The 15,887-nt window shown below is 37.5% G+C and overlaps 1 protein-coding gene across 1 annotated transcript; it reads right to left on the bottom strand.

Moving 5' to 3' along the window:
• Nucleotides 1-4,540: 4,540 nt before the first annotated feature.
• On the bottom strand, nucleotides 4,541-15,606 carry LOC142342378 (uncharacterized). The gene is made up of 5 exons (XM_075393689.1): nucleotides 15,257-15,606; nucleotides 14,451-14,689; nucleotides 10,313-10,425; nucleotides 9,503-9,670; nucleotides 4,541-4,984 (listed from the first exon to the last, which is right to left on the bottom strand). Exons 1-5 carry the CDS (start codon nucleotides 15,556-15,558, stop codon nucleotides 4,928-4,930), a joined length of 879 nt encoding a protein of 292 aa, XP_075249804.1. The 5' UTR covers nucleotides 15,559-15,606; the 3' UTR covers nucleotides 4,541-4,927.
• Nucleotides 15,607-15,887: the final 281 nt, after the last annotated feature.

Raw genomic sequence — 15,887 nt, 5'->3', positions numbered from 1 at the left:
TTTAACTATCTCACTGTAGTGAATTAGTTCGAGGTTGTCAATTCCAATGATTATACACACTTGATTTTGTTTGACATTTGGAAACGTGATGTGTTTAAGTTGATCAAACTTACTACAAAGTTTGTTCAGCTCACTGGTTTTAACTGGTGTCATATTGAGATCTGGTACTGCTAGCACATCTATTGAAACTACTGAGCTATTCTGAGATCTGTATGGCTTGACTTGGACAGAAACTTGAGAACAGTCTATTTCTCTAGTTGTATGGTGGCCACTGATAGGCATTCTAGCGACTGTGTTCATGTCAATCTCCAATTCTGATGCTGCAGATGTAAGCAGCAAGCTTTGACAACTTCCGTTGTCTAGATACGCATAAGTATCAAGAGTTTTTACTCCATTGGAAATTTCAACCGGAACAAGGGCTACTTGTCCTGTTCCATGTAATTGAACGGATTTAACGGGCGATGGCGGCTTCACTCTCTGATTATTGTCTCCAAAGCTCTCATGGAGCAGAGTATGATGCTTTTGGCCACAATTGCCAGTTCGACAAACATTTTTTGAATTGCAATGTTGAACATGATGACTGCCGAAGCAGTTGAAGCAAAGTTTTAAGTTTTTGACATGTTCTCTCCGATCGAAAGGAGAGAGGGTTTGGAAATGAGAACATTTGTAGAGATATTGACAGGTCTCATTACTGGGGCAAACTTTTTTTTTGTTACCGTCTGAAAAGGAGCCACCTTGTTGACCATTGCTTGTCGTTCTCGTAGATGAGGGCAAGGGACTTTGAGTTTTCTGAATCCATGGTTTATGGGCAAAGTTTGATCTTCCATGGCTGGGTCGTGTTATGGAAATTGGCGCTGGCAAATCTCTACAAGCCTTTGCGTAGATTGATAACCAATCAGAAAGGTCTTTAGGAGACGGCTGGAGTGAAAACTTTTCGAGGGCATACTTGTTCCAGTCCAGGCGGACTGGTGTCGGAAGTTTATTTAATGCCTGATTGAGATTTGTAGTAGAATGGATGTCGTGATTGAATCCAAGTTGTTGAAATGTATCCACTAGGGTCCAGAGAAAGGCTGAAAATTGGGTATGACTTTCAGGGACAGTCAGATTAGGTGGTTTGAACTGCGAGAGTTTATCAAGAAAGGCATTTACTATGCTGTATGGGTTTCCGAAGTGTTCCTCAAGACGATTCAACGCTGGGACATACAGACTACCGTTGCAGCCGTATCCATCTATTAAATTGTTTGCCTCTCCAGTTAATAGCGATTGAAGATGTATCATCTTTTCTGATAATGACATAGGCGATCGATCTATTGTGGCTTGAAAAATGCTGAACCAAATGCAGTCGAGTGGGTTGCCATCAAATTTTGTTGCCTGCAACTTGGGTACAGATTTCTGGAAACAAGTGGACATGGAGATGGGGTTCTGATATGAAGCAGAGCCAAGTGTAGCGGACGCCGACGGATCTGAGAATTGTCGATTGGAAAGGAATCTCCATGATGGATTGCTGTTGGAAACATGAAATGATGTGTCCTGGTTGACTGAACTACTGTTTGAATTAGCAAGAAACGGTTCCGAAGACAAGGCACTGTGAACAGGATTTCCAGATGAAGTAGCCGTTGAGAAACCAATATTGGATTCCATATTAGCCGGCGGCGAAATGGAATTGGATTGAACTGAGCTAGCGGGCGCTGCAGAGTCCGACGAAAAAGGTTGATCTGATACTTCGTTCTCAGCGGATGCTGAGAAATTTGTAGAGGTCCTGTTAGTGTTAAGAATGGTTGGGTTACTGCTGCTACTATCAAAAGTTACCCTTTAGTTGCCTGATGAAACATTGCTTACTTCTGCGCTTTGAGTTTCTTTTTTGTGTTTGCGGAGGGCAGCGGTTGTTTTTCGAATCTTGAATTTTAGTTTGCTAAGTTGAAAACAGAGCGTATCTGCGTCTTCTGGTGGTGAGATGTCCAAAAGTTCTTGAACAGAGTTGTCAAGTTTCTCTTGCAGCTCTTTAATTTCGCTCAATGTTTCTTCTAGAGTTTCCGTGTCTTCCCTGGAATCGATTCCTGAAACATCAAATTCGATGCAGGATTCAATTTCGCTGTCAAACATTTGCTTTTGGTTTTTAATGTGTTTCAAATGAGGATCAACAGAGGATTCTTCGTTTTCAGCCATTGCTGGTGTTTGTGAACCCGTAGAATTTACCTGATGTTTAACTCTTGTTGATTTTCCGGTTCGAGTAGGAACCATTAACTCTGTTTTGTTGAGTGGGTCTAGAGCTTTGAATTTAAATTAGCCACTTTTAGTAGCATTGTTGACCAAATCTCTAGGCCAAAACCTGTTTATTTAACTACCGGTTAAAAGTTACCTACCAAAGTGTACTAAACCCTGCCAAAACGTTGATACGGTACTTTACCAAAACTACCGAACCTTACCAAACCTTACCGAACCTGATCAAACCTTACCAAGCCTTACCGAACCTTACCAAGCCTTACCGAACCTTACCAAGACTTACCGAACCTTACCAAGCCTTACCGAACCTTACCAATACTTACCGAACCTTACCAAGCCTACCGAACCTTACCGGATACCATCAAATACCAATACCAGAATGATAAACTCAAAATCTACCAAATAACCACAGTAAAATCCGGACACAAACCGAGGTTTATGCCAAAACACACGGTACGAAACGTTGGTTTTGCCAATAGCGAAATAAAATTTTAATGGCGGTATCGGAGCAATAAAACAAATGGCTGAAATTTATTGCAAATTGTTAACACGTCCGGAAAAAAATCTCTAGGTGCGAGAAAAAAACAACGCTGGGGAAATTACTGGCGAATCACCAGAGTCAAAGGAAATAAGAATAAGGTAATCAAGGGAGTCCCAGATATAAACTCTCTGTTGGGTTGGGCGATGATGGGTGGCCTCGGGTTGGGTTGGTTGGGATGGGTCTTTGTCTGAAATTTCCTTCTCTACCCTGATCACGAGAAAAAAAATTCTCGAGAAGGAAATTTTAGCTGTCCATTCTTTCGTTGGGCGCCAGAATGTTACGTTGGCCGCCTTAGGAACTTTGTGAGATTTATTTGATTATTGAATTAATAAAGGATTACATTGGTTTAGTATAAATTAATCAGTTTCCAGTTTCTAGTTTTTGTTAAATTGACTGTTCTTCACGATTTCTGATGTTGTTATGGCTGAATACTTGCGTGACTTTTCTCAACCATGTCGAATCAGTATCGGGCACAGATGGTAAATAGTGCACATATGGCAAATAATCCACTGGGCATCAATGTTGATGACAAAAGTTAAAAAGAGTTTTGACCTTGCATCATTCCCCCTCCCTAACCAATGTAATCGTGCCCTTGCCCAATATTTTAACACTAGCCCCTTCTCAAAGTCTCCCCAGCTATCATATCTTCTTGACTTTTGGCGTTTATCTTATTATTGATTTTGATCCATCTAATTTGAGCACTGTTGGTTACAAAATTTGAATATATTCTGTCCCCCCCCCCCGCCCCCACTGTTTTTTACGCCCCCCCCCCCCCCGTTACAAATTATATGTTTTATAGCACGTTACAATGTAAGAAAATAGCGCGTGCTCCTGGGGGGGGGGCGTAAAAATATAAGCTCACTAAGGTGGGGGTGGGGGACAGAATAGATCCCAAAATTTTAGTTTCCCAAGTTTTCGAGATGTTTCCGGTATTCTACCGCTTTCATGTTTTTTTGTTTTTTTTTTAAAAAAACCAGAATCATGTTTGTTAATAACTTCAACTTTGACTTCCATCTTTTCAATCATCGTCGTCTGATTTCAATCATCAGGCATTAACATTGAGAGTACGATTATTTTGACTGAAAGTCACAGTATTGTGGGACCTTTGGTATTATTGATGAAATAACTGGTAATTGTAGACCCCATCATGGTAGATATACCCAAATGGGGGCTATAGTTTTGTGGGGGTTATAACAGGGAAGATCCGAACAACTTTTCCCCCTCCCTACCCCCATCTATTCTTGGCCCTCTCCAGCTAACCCCGTACCCCACTAATTGTGTCCCCCCCGCGTGCACCTAGCCGTAACACTCTTCCCTCGCCCCCGAAACTACTTAACTTCCAGCCAAATTGCACCAAAACTCCACAACACCTCATCTCACCTGCTCGACAAAACTCTTTCTCATCAAAACCCCTCTCCCCACCATATTACGATTTGTTTCTAACGTGCTGAAGCTTTTATTTCTAACCCCTTCCACTACATGTACCTCCGTACCCCACTACATGTAGCCTGTACCTCATAGCTGTACCAACCCAGCACACCTTCCCGTACCCCTCTACCCCCCCCCCCCCAGCTCGCCGAAAAAAACTAACCTTACGCCAAAATTTTCAGGTGTTTAACAGGTTATGAATTTGGCATGCGTCTCCGTCGGCGCTTTGATAAAAATCAGGTCCTGACAAATGCAATTTCTGCTCACGAATGTTTTAATTTGACTCAAAACTTGATACAGCCTTCGTGTTCGTTATCTCAAGTTTACTTTTAACTTTATGATATCTTGAATTTACACTAATTGTAAAAAGTAATACACAGAAGCATGCACTATTAACGCATCATCAGCTGGCTGAGTAGGTGATATAATGTTATATTCAGTATGTAAAATGTAGCAGCAGATTATTGACAAATAAATTTCATTCATTTTGATAGTTCAAACAATTATTAACTATTTGAAAAGGAGTTAGATATTGAAATGTATACTGTTGACGTCAAAAAGTGCTTCTGAAATTAAATTTGTTTTATTTAATTCCGGAGACTGATTTTTTCCTAGTAAATTTCTGAGGCTTTGATGAGGTGACTTCGTTGAAAAATTCACTGCGAAATAGAAATTAGTTCCCAAGATGTTGCAATTATTTTCCCTTAGTGTCCGAGTTTGCATCAGTTGTCTTGGTTACATAGTGTCGAAATGGGCCAATCTCCAGTCGCCTTTTGGTTGAATTTGGATCACCTAAAGACAATGTGTAGAAAAATAAACGTACGAAACTGTCCTTACAAGCCGTTTCAAACCAGAAGAAATAAAAAGAAACATACTTAATACAGTTTTTTTGTTATGATCATATCAAAGCGCGGTGATAATGCGAATAGATAATGAACTGAACCAACATTAATGTCCAACCTGTTTGTTAACTTAAATTGTTTAAAAAAGACAAATACTTTCCATATTGTCAACGATCTACGGATCCCAAGAAAATTGAATGAATTTAATGACAGAATTTTAAAAAAGTTTTTCCGACAAGTACCTTTGGAATACCTGCGATTAGAGCGGTATCATAACTGTGGCAGTGTTTTTTTAATTAAAAAAAACAAATGTTAAAACATGTTCCTATGAAAAAAAAAACCGGCGATTCAGACATTTTCATGCAAACATACCAAAACGTTCTTACGTTTTTTTAAACCCAGCATAGTGGCGCTTTCTTACATTCTATAACAAAATCAAACGGAGCTTTTTCCATGCACAAAACCAATAATCCCGACAAGACCAAGCATTCCAAAATTTTCTTTCGATTGGAACCGAACAAAGGGAAGATTTTTCATAATTGAGTTGCTGAATTTGAGTTGCTGAATTGATGGATTCTTAAACCTGAAAATTGAGTAGTTTTTTTTTCAATAAAATTTACACACCTTGGTTACCATCTGTTTCGTGGAGTGCAAGTGGAGTGTAGTTTATTTTGGGTCTACGGGGGCTAACCGAAGTGCTTATCAGTTCCCCGGTGAGATCGTACCTATTCTTTGTCCAAGTTTTTGGGGTGTTCTCTCCCCCCCCCCAAAGTTTTCTGGGGCGGTTTGCCTGTGAAAACAACTGAAAATTGCGAGCAAAAAGGTCAACTTCCAGTAACAAAAGCCGATATTGATTCTTTGTCGGATAATATTCATTCACTTAATACACAAATTCAACAAGAATTGTCTGAAATCAGAAATGATATTTACCAATTGAAACAAAACTCTTGCGAAGCTAAAATTGAGCAGCTTCAAAATGAAATCAAAGACTTAAAGAGCAGCGTGGGTTCTCTGAAGCAAAATAGCCAACCAAAACCTCAATATAATCAACAATCGGAAAACCACATGAGCGACAAATTAATAATTTTTGGAATACAGGAGAATCAAGACCAGATTTCGAGAATTGAAGCAATGAATACAGACAAAAAACAAGTAGTATCTATTTTCGAACAAATAATGGGACTGAAAGATGTCGTAATTCATGACTGCTTCAGATTAGGGAAACTCGTTAACGAGAAGAACAGGCCTGTTGTAGTGAAAATTGATAATGCGTGGACTTTCAGAACGATCTTCTTATCTGTTTCAAAGTTAAAAGGTTCGGGATTTGTCATAAAAAAATTTCTCTCCGTTGAGGACTACAAAAAGGAAAAAACACTATATCAGCGGAAGACAAATCTGATAAACAATTTTGGCTACGAAAAACACAGTTTCTCCATTAAAGGTCAAGAGTTATTTTATAAGGGAAAAGTTATCGCTGAAAATTTTAACCCGAATAGTATGCAATCCTCTACAGATCAAAACGTCCATACGTCCTGACTACCAGCCATCAAAATCTTGTCCTTAAACTGTAGATCCTTGCTGAATATTAATCGAAGAATTAGCCTTGATATTCATCTCAAAGTTCATAAACCCGATATTATCTGTCTGAGTGAAACGTGGTTTGATTCGAGAGTTGATGACACATGTGTCTTCATTTCAAACTTTTATAGCGTAGTTAGTAGAATTGATCGATGTAATGGTAGCCATGGAGGAGTTGTTATTGGTATGAAAACAGAAATTAATGTTCACAGTGAAACAATCCAAGCTAAATCTCCTGTTGACTTTGCAACTTCGGCTCTCTTTTGCAATTTAGAGCAGGCAATAATTGTTATAAATGTTTACAATCCACCTCATGAATCGCCTTATCGCTTAGAAGTAAAATTGTTTGATACTTACTTACACGAAATTATTAGTTCGGCTCATGAAAAGTTCTTAAAAACAATTTAGATCTCATCAATGTGCTCATAGTAGGTGATGTAAACCTTCCTGGAATTGATTGGAGTCTCCTGAGCAGTAATAATGCCTATGAAAAAACATTTTGCCAGGTTTTTCGGAAATACGGATTTTGCTCTCTCATAGAGGACAAAAACGTTAAAAATGATTGCTTTCTTGCGGTTTTCCCTGACACTATTTCTTTTGCTCATATCCATGCAACGTTTTCCGATCACCCAATGATTAGCGCTGAAGTAAATTATTCTAGCAGCCAGGTTGAGAAATCAAAATCAGTTTATTCTTTCCGAAAAGCGAATCTTCCCAAAATTGCTGAAAGATTCAGTTACTTTGATGCCTCAGCTGGAGATATAAACCACACACTTCAACATTTTTATGATGAAATCAACTTTTGCTGTATGGCTTTTATTCCTCGGAAAACGAGAAGGCGAAGGGAAGCTCCTTACTACTTTTCGTCTCATTCCATTCACGCAGAAAATGTTCTAAATACAGCTCGACGACGTCAAAAAGATAAGAACATAATTGAAAGGCTTGAAAAGAATTTAGCTGATTCACTTGAACTAGATAAGACAGTATATCTGAACTCTTTCGCAGGTTTAACTCTGACAGAAGTTTTTCAAAATCTTAAGAGCTTTCGTCGTATTCCTGATCTGCCCACTAAGATGAAGTTTGCTGGAAACAGTATTTCTGGACCGTTGAAAATTGCCAATGCTTTCAATCAACATTTTGCATCTGTTTTCAGAGAGGATACGAGCCCTCTTTCAGTGCCACTCGCTTCAGCAGACCCCACAATTTGTCTAGAAGATATATATTTCACTAACAGTGAAGTAAAATCAATGATCTTTAGTTGTCATACGGGTTCTGAGTCCTACGATAAATTGCAGCCAATCTTATTGAAAACGTTTTCACCTGCCATTGTCCCAGTTGTTACTGAGATATTTAACAAAATTATAATTCAGCAAGAATTTCCAAAGAGCTGGAAGAAAGCAATAATTAAACCCCTGCATAAAAAAGAGTCGAGAATTGACATAGAAAATTACAGACCAGTGTCAATGTTGTGCGCGCTTTCCCTAATTTTCGAGAAATTACTGTATAGAAAATTTAGGGATCGTTTATGGAAAAATTTAGACAATCGCCAGCACGGTTTCAGGACCAAGCATTCTACTATCACTCAAATGATCCAGTATTGTGCAAAAATTTTTCGTTGTTTGAATGCTAAAGAGTCTGCTTTAAGCGTTTATCTCGATATTGCAAAAGCGTTCGATACAATTAATCACAATGCAATTTTGTTGAAGCTTACGCATTTTGGATTTGATAACCAATTTCTCAAGTTTTTTGCAGATTATTTGTCAAATAGAACGCAGTGCGTGTTTGTTAAAGATGATTATTCGTCAGAGTTAGCTGTTACGAGTGGTGGTCCACAGGGTTCAGTGTTTGCGGTTTTTATGTTTGCTGTGTACATTAATGACCTTCCATCTCTAATGGAGAACAGCACATATCTTTTCGCCGATGACACAAAAATTATTGGAAGTCAAATGAATTTATTTTCACTACAAAATGATTTAAACAAAGCAATTAAATGGTCAAAAGAAAACAGAATGCAATTCAACAATGCAAAGTTTGAAGCTATATGTTTTGATGTAAAAAAGTTAGATCAGTGTAGTGTCCACTTGTATGCAGACGATACAGAAATTACATGCAAATCTTCGGTGAATGATCTTGGTGTAGTAATTACTAATAACTTGAAATGGGACAGTCATATCAATCAGCGGCTGTCAAAGGCACAACAAAAGCTTTTTTTCTTGAAGAGAAACGTTCCCTTTTCTACAAATACGAAAGTAAAAGTAAGTTTATACAAAAGTTACATTTTATCAATTCTCCTGTACGCGTCAAATGTATGGTTCTCGAATTGGCCGAATTGCAGAAAACTCGAAAAGATGCAAAGACGAGCGCTCAAGTGGGCTTTGAATAAGAAATTTTTTACAGATAGTGACTACAATCAGAGCCTCATTTACAACAATTTGTTGCCGATCAGTTTTCTTTTGGTTCGAAATGATCTTCTTATGCTGAACAAAATTTACAACTGTGATACTGCCCTTAAGTTTGATGATTATTGGAAAGTTTTCAAGGGACCACGCAGTAACCGTTCTGCAGCAAAACAATTTTTGAAGACCAATTTTAATTGGACGAAATCAGTCAAATTCGAAGAGTATTTTGTCTTGAGAGTTGTGAAATATGCAAATGTTCTCTCTCAGCGAAATGACATCTCAACTTTTGACTGGACATGTCCAACAGTGTTATTTCGGAAACAGCTGAACTCGCTGTTGAAATTAAAGGCTTTGAACTTTAAATACTATCAGTATCCTGTTAATTGGTCCTGTTTCTAATTAGTTAACAAAGTGATTCCCGCATCGCGGGTACCAAGTCAATTTAATAATAATAATAATTTTTGTACAGTTTGTGGTAATCCAGGCACTACCTTTGCAGAGTATGGACTTCTGCCTGCGACGCGTCTCTTAATGTCCTGATGTAGACACTGAGCCACAAAGTTGTTCAGGTAGGCCATGTCGTCCTTGTCTATTTTGACAAAAGTGTCTTCTGGTCTCTGAGGAAATGCCCACTTGAAGTCACGCACCCACGCTTTCACCTGAATTTCACAAAACAGAACTTGAGTTCATATTAGGCGGTCTTATCTGTGGAATATGGTATGACGGTGGTTGTGCTAGCCTAGTCTACCGTTGAGCATTAGCTTGCTAATGTCTTGCAGAAATACGGTGATTTATTTCGCAAGAATCTATAAAATTCTAGTACGCGGTTTGAGAAGTCGATGAAAAGACAAATGATGAAGTCATGGGGTTTGGAGAGGAGTCGGGGCGGCGGGGGGGGGGGGGGGGGATTTGACACAAAGTCATACGTAAACCCACGGTCTTTTCATACCCAATATCGACCAACCATAGTACTTTCATACGTCATATTGGTCGACCACGGCCTATTCATAAGTGGACCTCTCAACTAGGATAGTCCACCTCAGCCTGCAAATGCCGTGCAATGTTTTGCAACATTCTGGTGAGAGAACATTTACAAAAGGACAACTGGAGAACAGGCTCATCCTGTTACTGCCCTGCAGATTGAAAACCCTAATAATGATCCGATGCAATCACGCAGAAACAAAGTTATTCATAGCATTATGCTGGCTTGAAAAGGCATACATTGACTTGTGAATTTCGACAGTCTAAACAGTCGGTTCTCGACTAGTTCATTCATAAATGTTTGAATAGATGTGTGTTACCTCGAATGGTTGGTCAGAAAGACATCTCTGTCGCATGACAAGCACTTTGGGGTTCAGGGCAAATATCCGATCGAAACTCTTGAAGTGGGCTAACTCAGCCTCCCCTACACTGCCTGAAATGTTATCCCAAAATCTAATTAGAATATCACAATCACAATTCTTGATTACCAAGCAATAAAATATCTGAATTAATGGTTAAGAGTTGTGCTTCAAAATATACATGCATCGCTCCTTTACAGATTTTTGGGAACTTTCGTAGGTAACACTCAATCGGGAACATAATTTACGGAAAAGACAGTTGATTGGCATTATTTTTTTCATGTTACAATAGCCTTGAGGATGCACTCCAATGATCAAAAGCTACACGTCCATAATATTTCAGCATTCTTTTCAAAAGTTTTGCCATTTGGAAATAACACTTAGATCGGGTCGAGCATGATAGACACAAAATGAGTGTGTCCCTGAACAGATGTGCATTTTCTCTAAATCACATCGTAAATCCAGCTACTTAAAGGCGCAGGGTTTAATTGATCTCAAACAAAGTTTGTTCCAACAATTAGGATCCTGCTGGCATTTTACGCAGCGCTCTATTTGCTCAATTTTTCGTCCGACCGTTGAATTGTCATTTAAAAAACTGGATAAACTGATAATACCAGAGGGAATTAAGTTTTAATGCAGCATTCGTAGAACTCTGATAGTCTCTAAACATATGATTCACAGAAACTGCCGCTGGGCTATGATTCCACAATTAAGTCAATTATGGAATATTTGAACCTCCTTTCCCAATCCCGTGCCTATGAAAGCTATGATTGCCTTGTGGTAATCATAAATAAAATTAACTGCCTCATTTTATAGACTGTGATAAGATAACACGTCATTCTGATCAAAGAGCGTTTAAGTTCAATATTGCCCCTAAGAAATTATTAGGTTATTTCATGAGACCTAGACAGCAATTAGGGTGTTGTTGATCTTTAAGGTATGTGGTATCAACGGTCCCTTTTTGTTCCGACCCCACTTGTGGGGGGAGGAACTATATACTCAAATGGATTTTTTTGTTCAGACAATTTTGGCCGATCGATATATTCATCGTAGAGAAATGTGAGTGGTATCATTAAAAAGCTCGTCTGGCGCAGAATTCCAAATTACTCAGATTTTTTTGAAATTTTTTTCGAGATGTTATCTAGGTTTAAATTTAAACATTTTTTCTACAAAAATTTTAATTCAAAATTGCCTTTCACGCTACAAAATACACCAATTTGTTGTTTTTAGTAGAACACAGACGATAAAAAGGACTAGTTCTGGTCTCATAGGGAAGTTTATTATCAAAAAAATTCGAATTCTGTTTGAGATCTGTTTTTTTTTAGAAAAATTTTTTATTCATTTTTTGTTTTTCAAGTCACTAAGAGAATAGTCACCTTTCATATCGAGGTTCCGTTAATGAAAAACACAAACCTCATTTGCAGTCCAATGAATGATACCCAATGAACAGAAAATTAGCTTTCAAGGAACCGCTCATATGTTTTTTGGCTTCGACTCTGAGTGTTTCTAATTTTTAATAAAATTTTGATTTTCTTTTTGAGATTTGCTGAACTTTTGAAGTACTATGCCCTAGACACGTTAACTAAAAGTGCAATAGTCCTCACAAGGAGCATTAAGTGAACCTATCTAGTGTCAACAGCTAATGGCCGTTAAGACTTCAAAAAAATTTTGAAAAAACGTATTTTTTTGAACGTTAGCTCATCTTAAACTAATGTTTGCGAATTCTAAGTCGGTCTCTGAAATTACATAACCCTGTCTCTTTCTTTTACTCGAACTAAAATTCATCTGGTGAGCTGTTTCATCTTCATTTATTGGCTTTATGACTTCGTTGCGATAAGTTTTCATATATTTTTCTTTAATTTTTAGATATCTTTTTTTTTTCACAATTTTGTTTCCTTTTGGAATCATATCACATTATGGAAGTATTGATAGTTCCCATTGGCTTAGAGAATACGTTAAAAGAGTAAGGGATCAATTTTCAGAGAAAAACTTGAGGATTAAATGGCTTCGACCTTTCATTCTCGCACTTTTGAAATGATATTTTGGGTTTTGTCTGTCTTTGTTATTGTTTTCATAGTCATAAGACTCATTCTGATGTCTTATTGAAGACTGGTCATTAAACAACAGTATTTTTGTCCCACCTGGGCATAACAGAGCGTATTTGCAGACTTCCGTTGAAAGCTTTTGAAATTAATGTCGTTGAGACTACGGGTTTTCTCAAAAATTTCGTTAGTTTTCTCAAAATATTTCATCATATCTGTTGGTTTTTTGGAAGTTTTATTGTGAAGAAAGAAGAATCCCATTGTTCTGAAAAAATTAATTGAAAATAGAAACGTTTGTTCTGAAAAGTTTTAATGGCTTCGATACTTTTGTCTCATTTTTTAGATTTTGCTGTTTTTTTTTCTTAATGTAGTCGTAAAATGCTGAGAGGTCTCATAAGCTTCTAATTGAAGTCTGAATGAATGATATTACTCTATGAAATCATTTCAAAGCGAATAGTCCTAAAATTTTGATATTATTCGTTTTCAAATTTATTTTTTAATTTTTCATTTTTAGTTATGTGTATAGATTTATTTGTATAAATTTTGTTATTCATTTGGACACATTTTAACTTATTCTCATCATTGAGAGGTCCTATCAAACTCCTTTTAATTACAAAATCAAACTTTTTATTGATATTATGTCGTAACTGATATTTTATTGGTGGGACAATGTGCGTTTTCAAAAATGTTTTGTGGGTGGTCAATGTTTTGTTTTTATCTCTCTTTTGCGTAATAACAGAGCCCAATTAATCTCAAATGAGGCCCAAGTGAACTTTTTGAATTTTTCAGTATAGTTTTAGCTCAATTAGTATTAACAACAAATGACATAAAAAACAATTTTTAGATAGTAGCTAATGATTTTAATGGCTTCAATCAATCATTTGTGTTTTCGGAGATTGTTTGTAATTTCTTGAGCTTTTCTGCATCTTTAGTCCGTTTTTATGGCCTAATCTAACCAAAAACTGGTCCTATCGGTTTCGTAATGACTTTCCAGTAAATCTACCGAGAATTATTTTGTTAAAAGCTATTGATATTTAAGACGTTTGAAATTATTTGGTTTAATAAATATCGATAGATTTTTGAACTTCGCCTCATTATTTTTTCTTTTTTTACCAAGTCTTTTTAATGTAAAATCCAATCTGCTGTATAGTTGAGATAAAAAAAGTTTGTGCAGTTAAGGTTTTATCTGATTGCAATTTGACGTTGCTTACTAGGTGCTTTTAGATTTAGATGTTGAGTTTTTGCCGTTAATTTTTTAGTTTTGCTTGTTTTGTTAGTTTTTTACTTGAAGTCTTTTTATTGGCAGATCTCATGAGCGCTGTAGTGAGGCATGGTATTATGTAATTCACGTAGTTTCGATCTAGAACGATTTTTTAAAACTCAAACATCTAGTTTTGGTTATCTCTCATTTGGTTGACAATTAATTCGAAAATGTAGATGAGCTCGATTTGGAACTTCATGTGCGAACGCACATTAACGAGCCTCATTGTTGGTTTATATATATTTGCATGAGTCAGTTCCACTCGGGCTTTTCTCCGGAACCGTTCAATATGCAAAGCCAAATTTGGGCATCCAACTCAGCTATAGTTTTTTTTAGAGATGTAACAAAAGAACGTGCAATTGATACCAGCACTGGTAACCATTAGATTTAAGTTTTCTTAGCATTTTCATCGCGGTTATCAGGTTCTTTATTCTGTTGGGTTATTTCCACAGGGTCCGTATGAACAGGCGATTGTATGCATTTTAAGCATATAATTAAGCGAAATAAGGTCAGGATCATTGAAAAATTTGCAGCAATGTTTTGTTTTCATGAAGTAGAACGTTTCCAAAAATAGAGCACAGCAGTTTCCTGTCTTTTCGTAAACGTGATCGAGCCAACAATTGAGTTACCTGTTGTCTCGATCTGATTCTGTATTTTCCTGGCAATTTCTGAATGAATATAATTTTTGAAAGGGTCTGATTCATACGTAGTTTTGGATTGTTTGGGTATTTTTTAACAAAGGATTGGTAATTTTAACAACCGATAAAAGAACCTCAAACTAATAAAATTTACAAACTGGATTCCTTCCTTGATTCACAGAGAGGAGAGTAGATGGGGTCGGTTGAGAAGGCCAGAGACACCAGTACACTCCTATCCTCCTCCCCCATTTCCCCAGTCTCCGGGTTTACTTCAGGGGGTTTTCCCCCAATCAGGGGTTTGTTCAGATCTACAATGACACTACCCCTCTCCAGCTTAGCCCCTTCGGGTGTCTTGTCCGTTTTGAGGTTGGGAAGACGTCGGATGTTGTCAACAAGACTAAAAATGCAAAATAATTCTGATTTCCTTAAGTTTTCCAGAATGCCCGAATATTTTCGGTTGCGCACTCCAGAAATGTATGGATTAAAAAAAATGAAAATTGTCAAAAAATTTATTTTGGTAATGTAGCAGAATTTGCCCCCACTTTTTACTCAATTCCCATTCCCGTACAATTTTGAGTAATTGGTGGTCTGATATTCTTACTTCGGCTACGGGAGTGCCAATATTGACTACTTATTGTGATTCTAGTCACAGCTTCTGCTCAGATTTTCAAAGTGTAATTTCAGAACAATCAGAAAAAATTATTGACCACGTCACAGCAAATATATAAAATGGCATGTATCACAAACGAGCTCAGACTCCGACCTCCCTTTTCGAGGATAAACTGCGCTGAAAAGATGCCAGAAGTCTTGATGAGAAAGGGGATTTCTTTATCCAAATAAAATGGTCGAGGACACTAGCTAGTTAGGACAGAGTTCTGAGACTTGGTTACAGTCTTTTCATATGTCGCCGTACGATTAACCCATAGCTTATTTGCTTGACCTGGTGAACAACGTGTAATTTAACCTGTAAGGATTATCAGCAGCGTGATTCGTATTTTTATCAATCTCAACGAATCTCGACAGGGTCTGAAATATCTCTTTGAAACACAACGAGTGGGGTAAAAATGACACAAGAAGATACTCCAAATCGGGGGTCGTCTTTGCCTCGTTCTCCACTTTGGGTTTCAGTTTGGCTGTGAACTTGATACCCAGTTTCACTTTGTTCCATTTCTTTTTACCCGGAGCGACAGCAGGTGTTGATCCGGATGCGGAACTTGTACTTGCCGGTGTTTCAGAGGGTGTGATTTTGGTGTCGGTTGAAGCCATGTTTAATGAGTGCTTGTTTATGTCGTGAAATTTGTCATTTGCAAGGCCACCACTAAAACAAAAAGCACCTCTAATTTGATCCCAAATCAATTAACTAAGATCTAACTATATTGCGATCTTGTATGGATGCTTGCAAGATGGTCGCACTGTGAGACTGCAGTGACCTCTGATCAGACTATCCAAGACTAAAGTGGACTCTGACAAGACTTTTGTGCGCTCGAAATATTGCATGAGCTTATAAAAAGACAATCATCAATCCACAAGGTTTTGAACAGATCAACATGGTTATGAAAGTAAGACATTACATTCAATGCTTATGAAATTACGAT

This window comes from Convolutriloba macropyga, chromosome 7 (genome assembly GCF_964194025.1).
Source record: "Convolutriloba macropyga chromosome 7, txConMacr16.3, whole genome shotgun sequence".
NCBI classification, from domain to species: Eukaryota; Metazoa; Xenacoelomorpha; order Acoela; family Convolutidae; genus Convolutriloba; species Convolutriloba macropyga.
The sequence above is the reverse complement of the archived record's forward strand: the minus strand, read 5'-3'. Positions and strand labels throughout refer to the sequence as shown.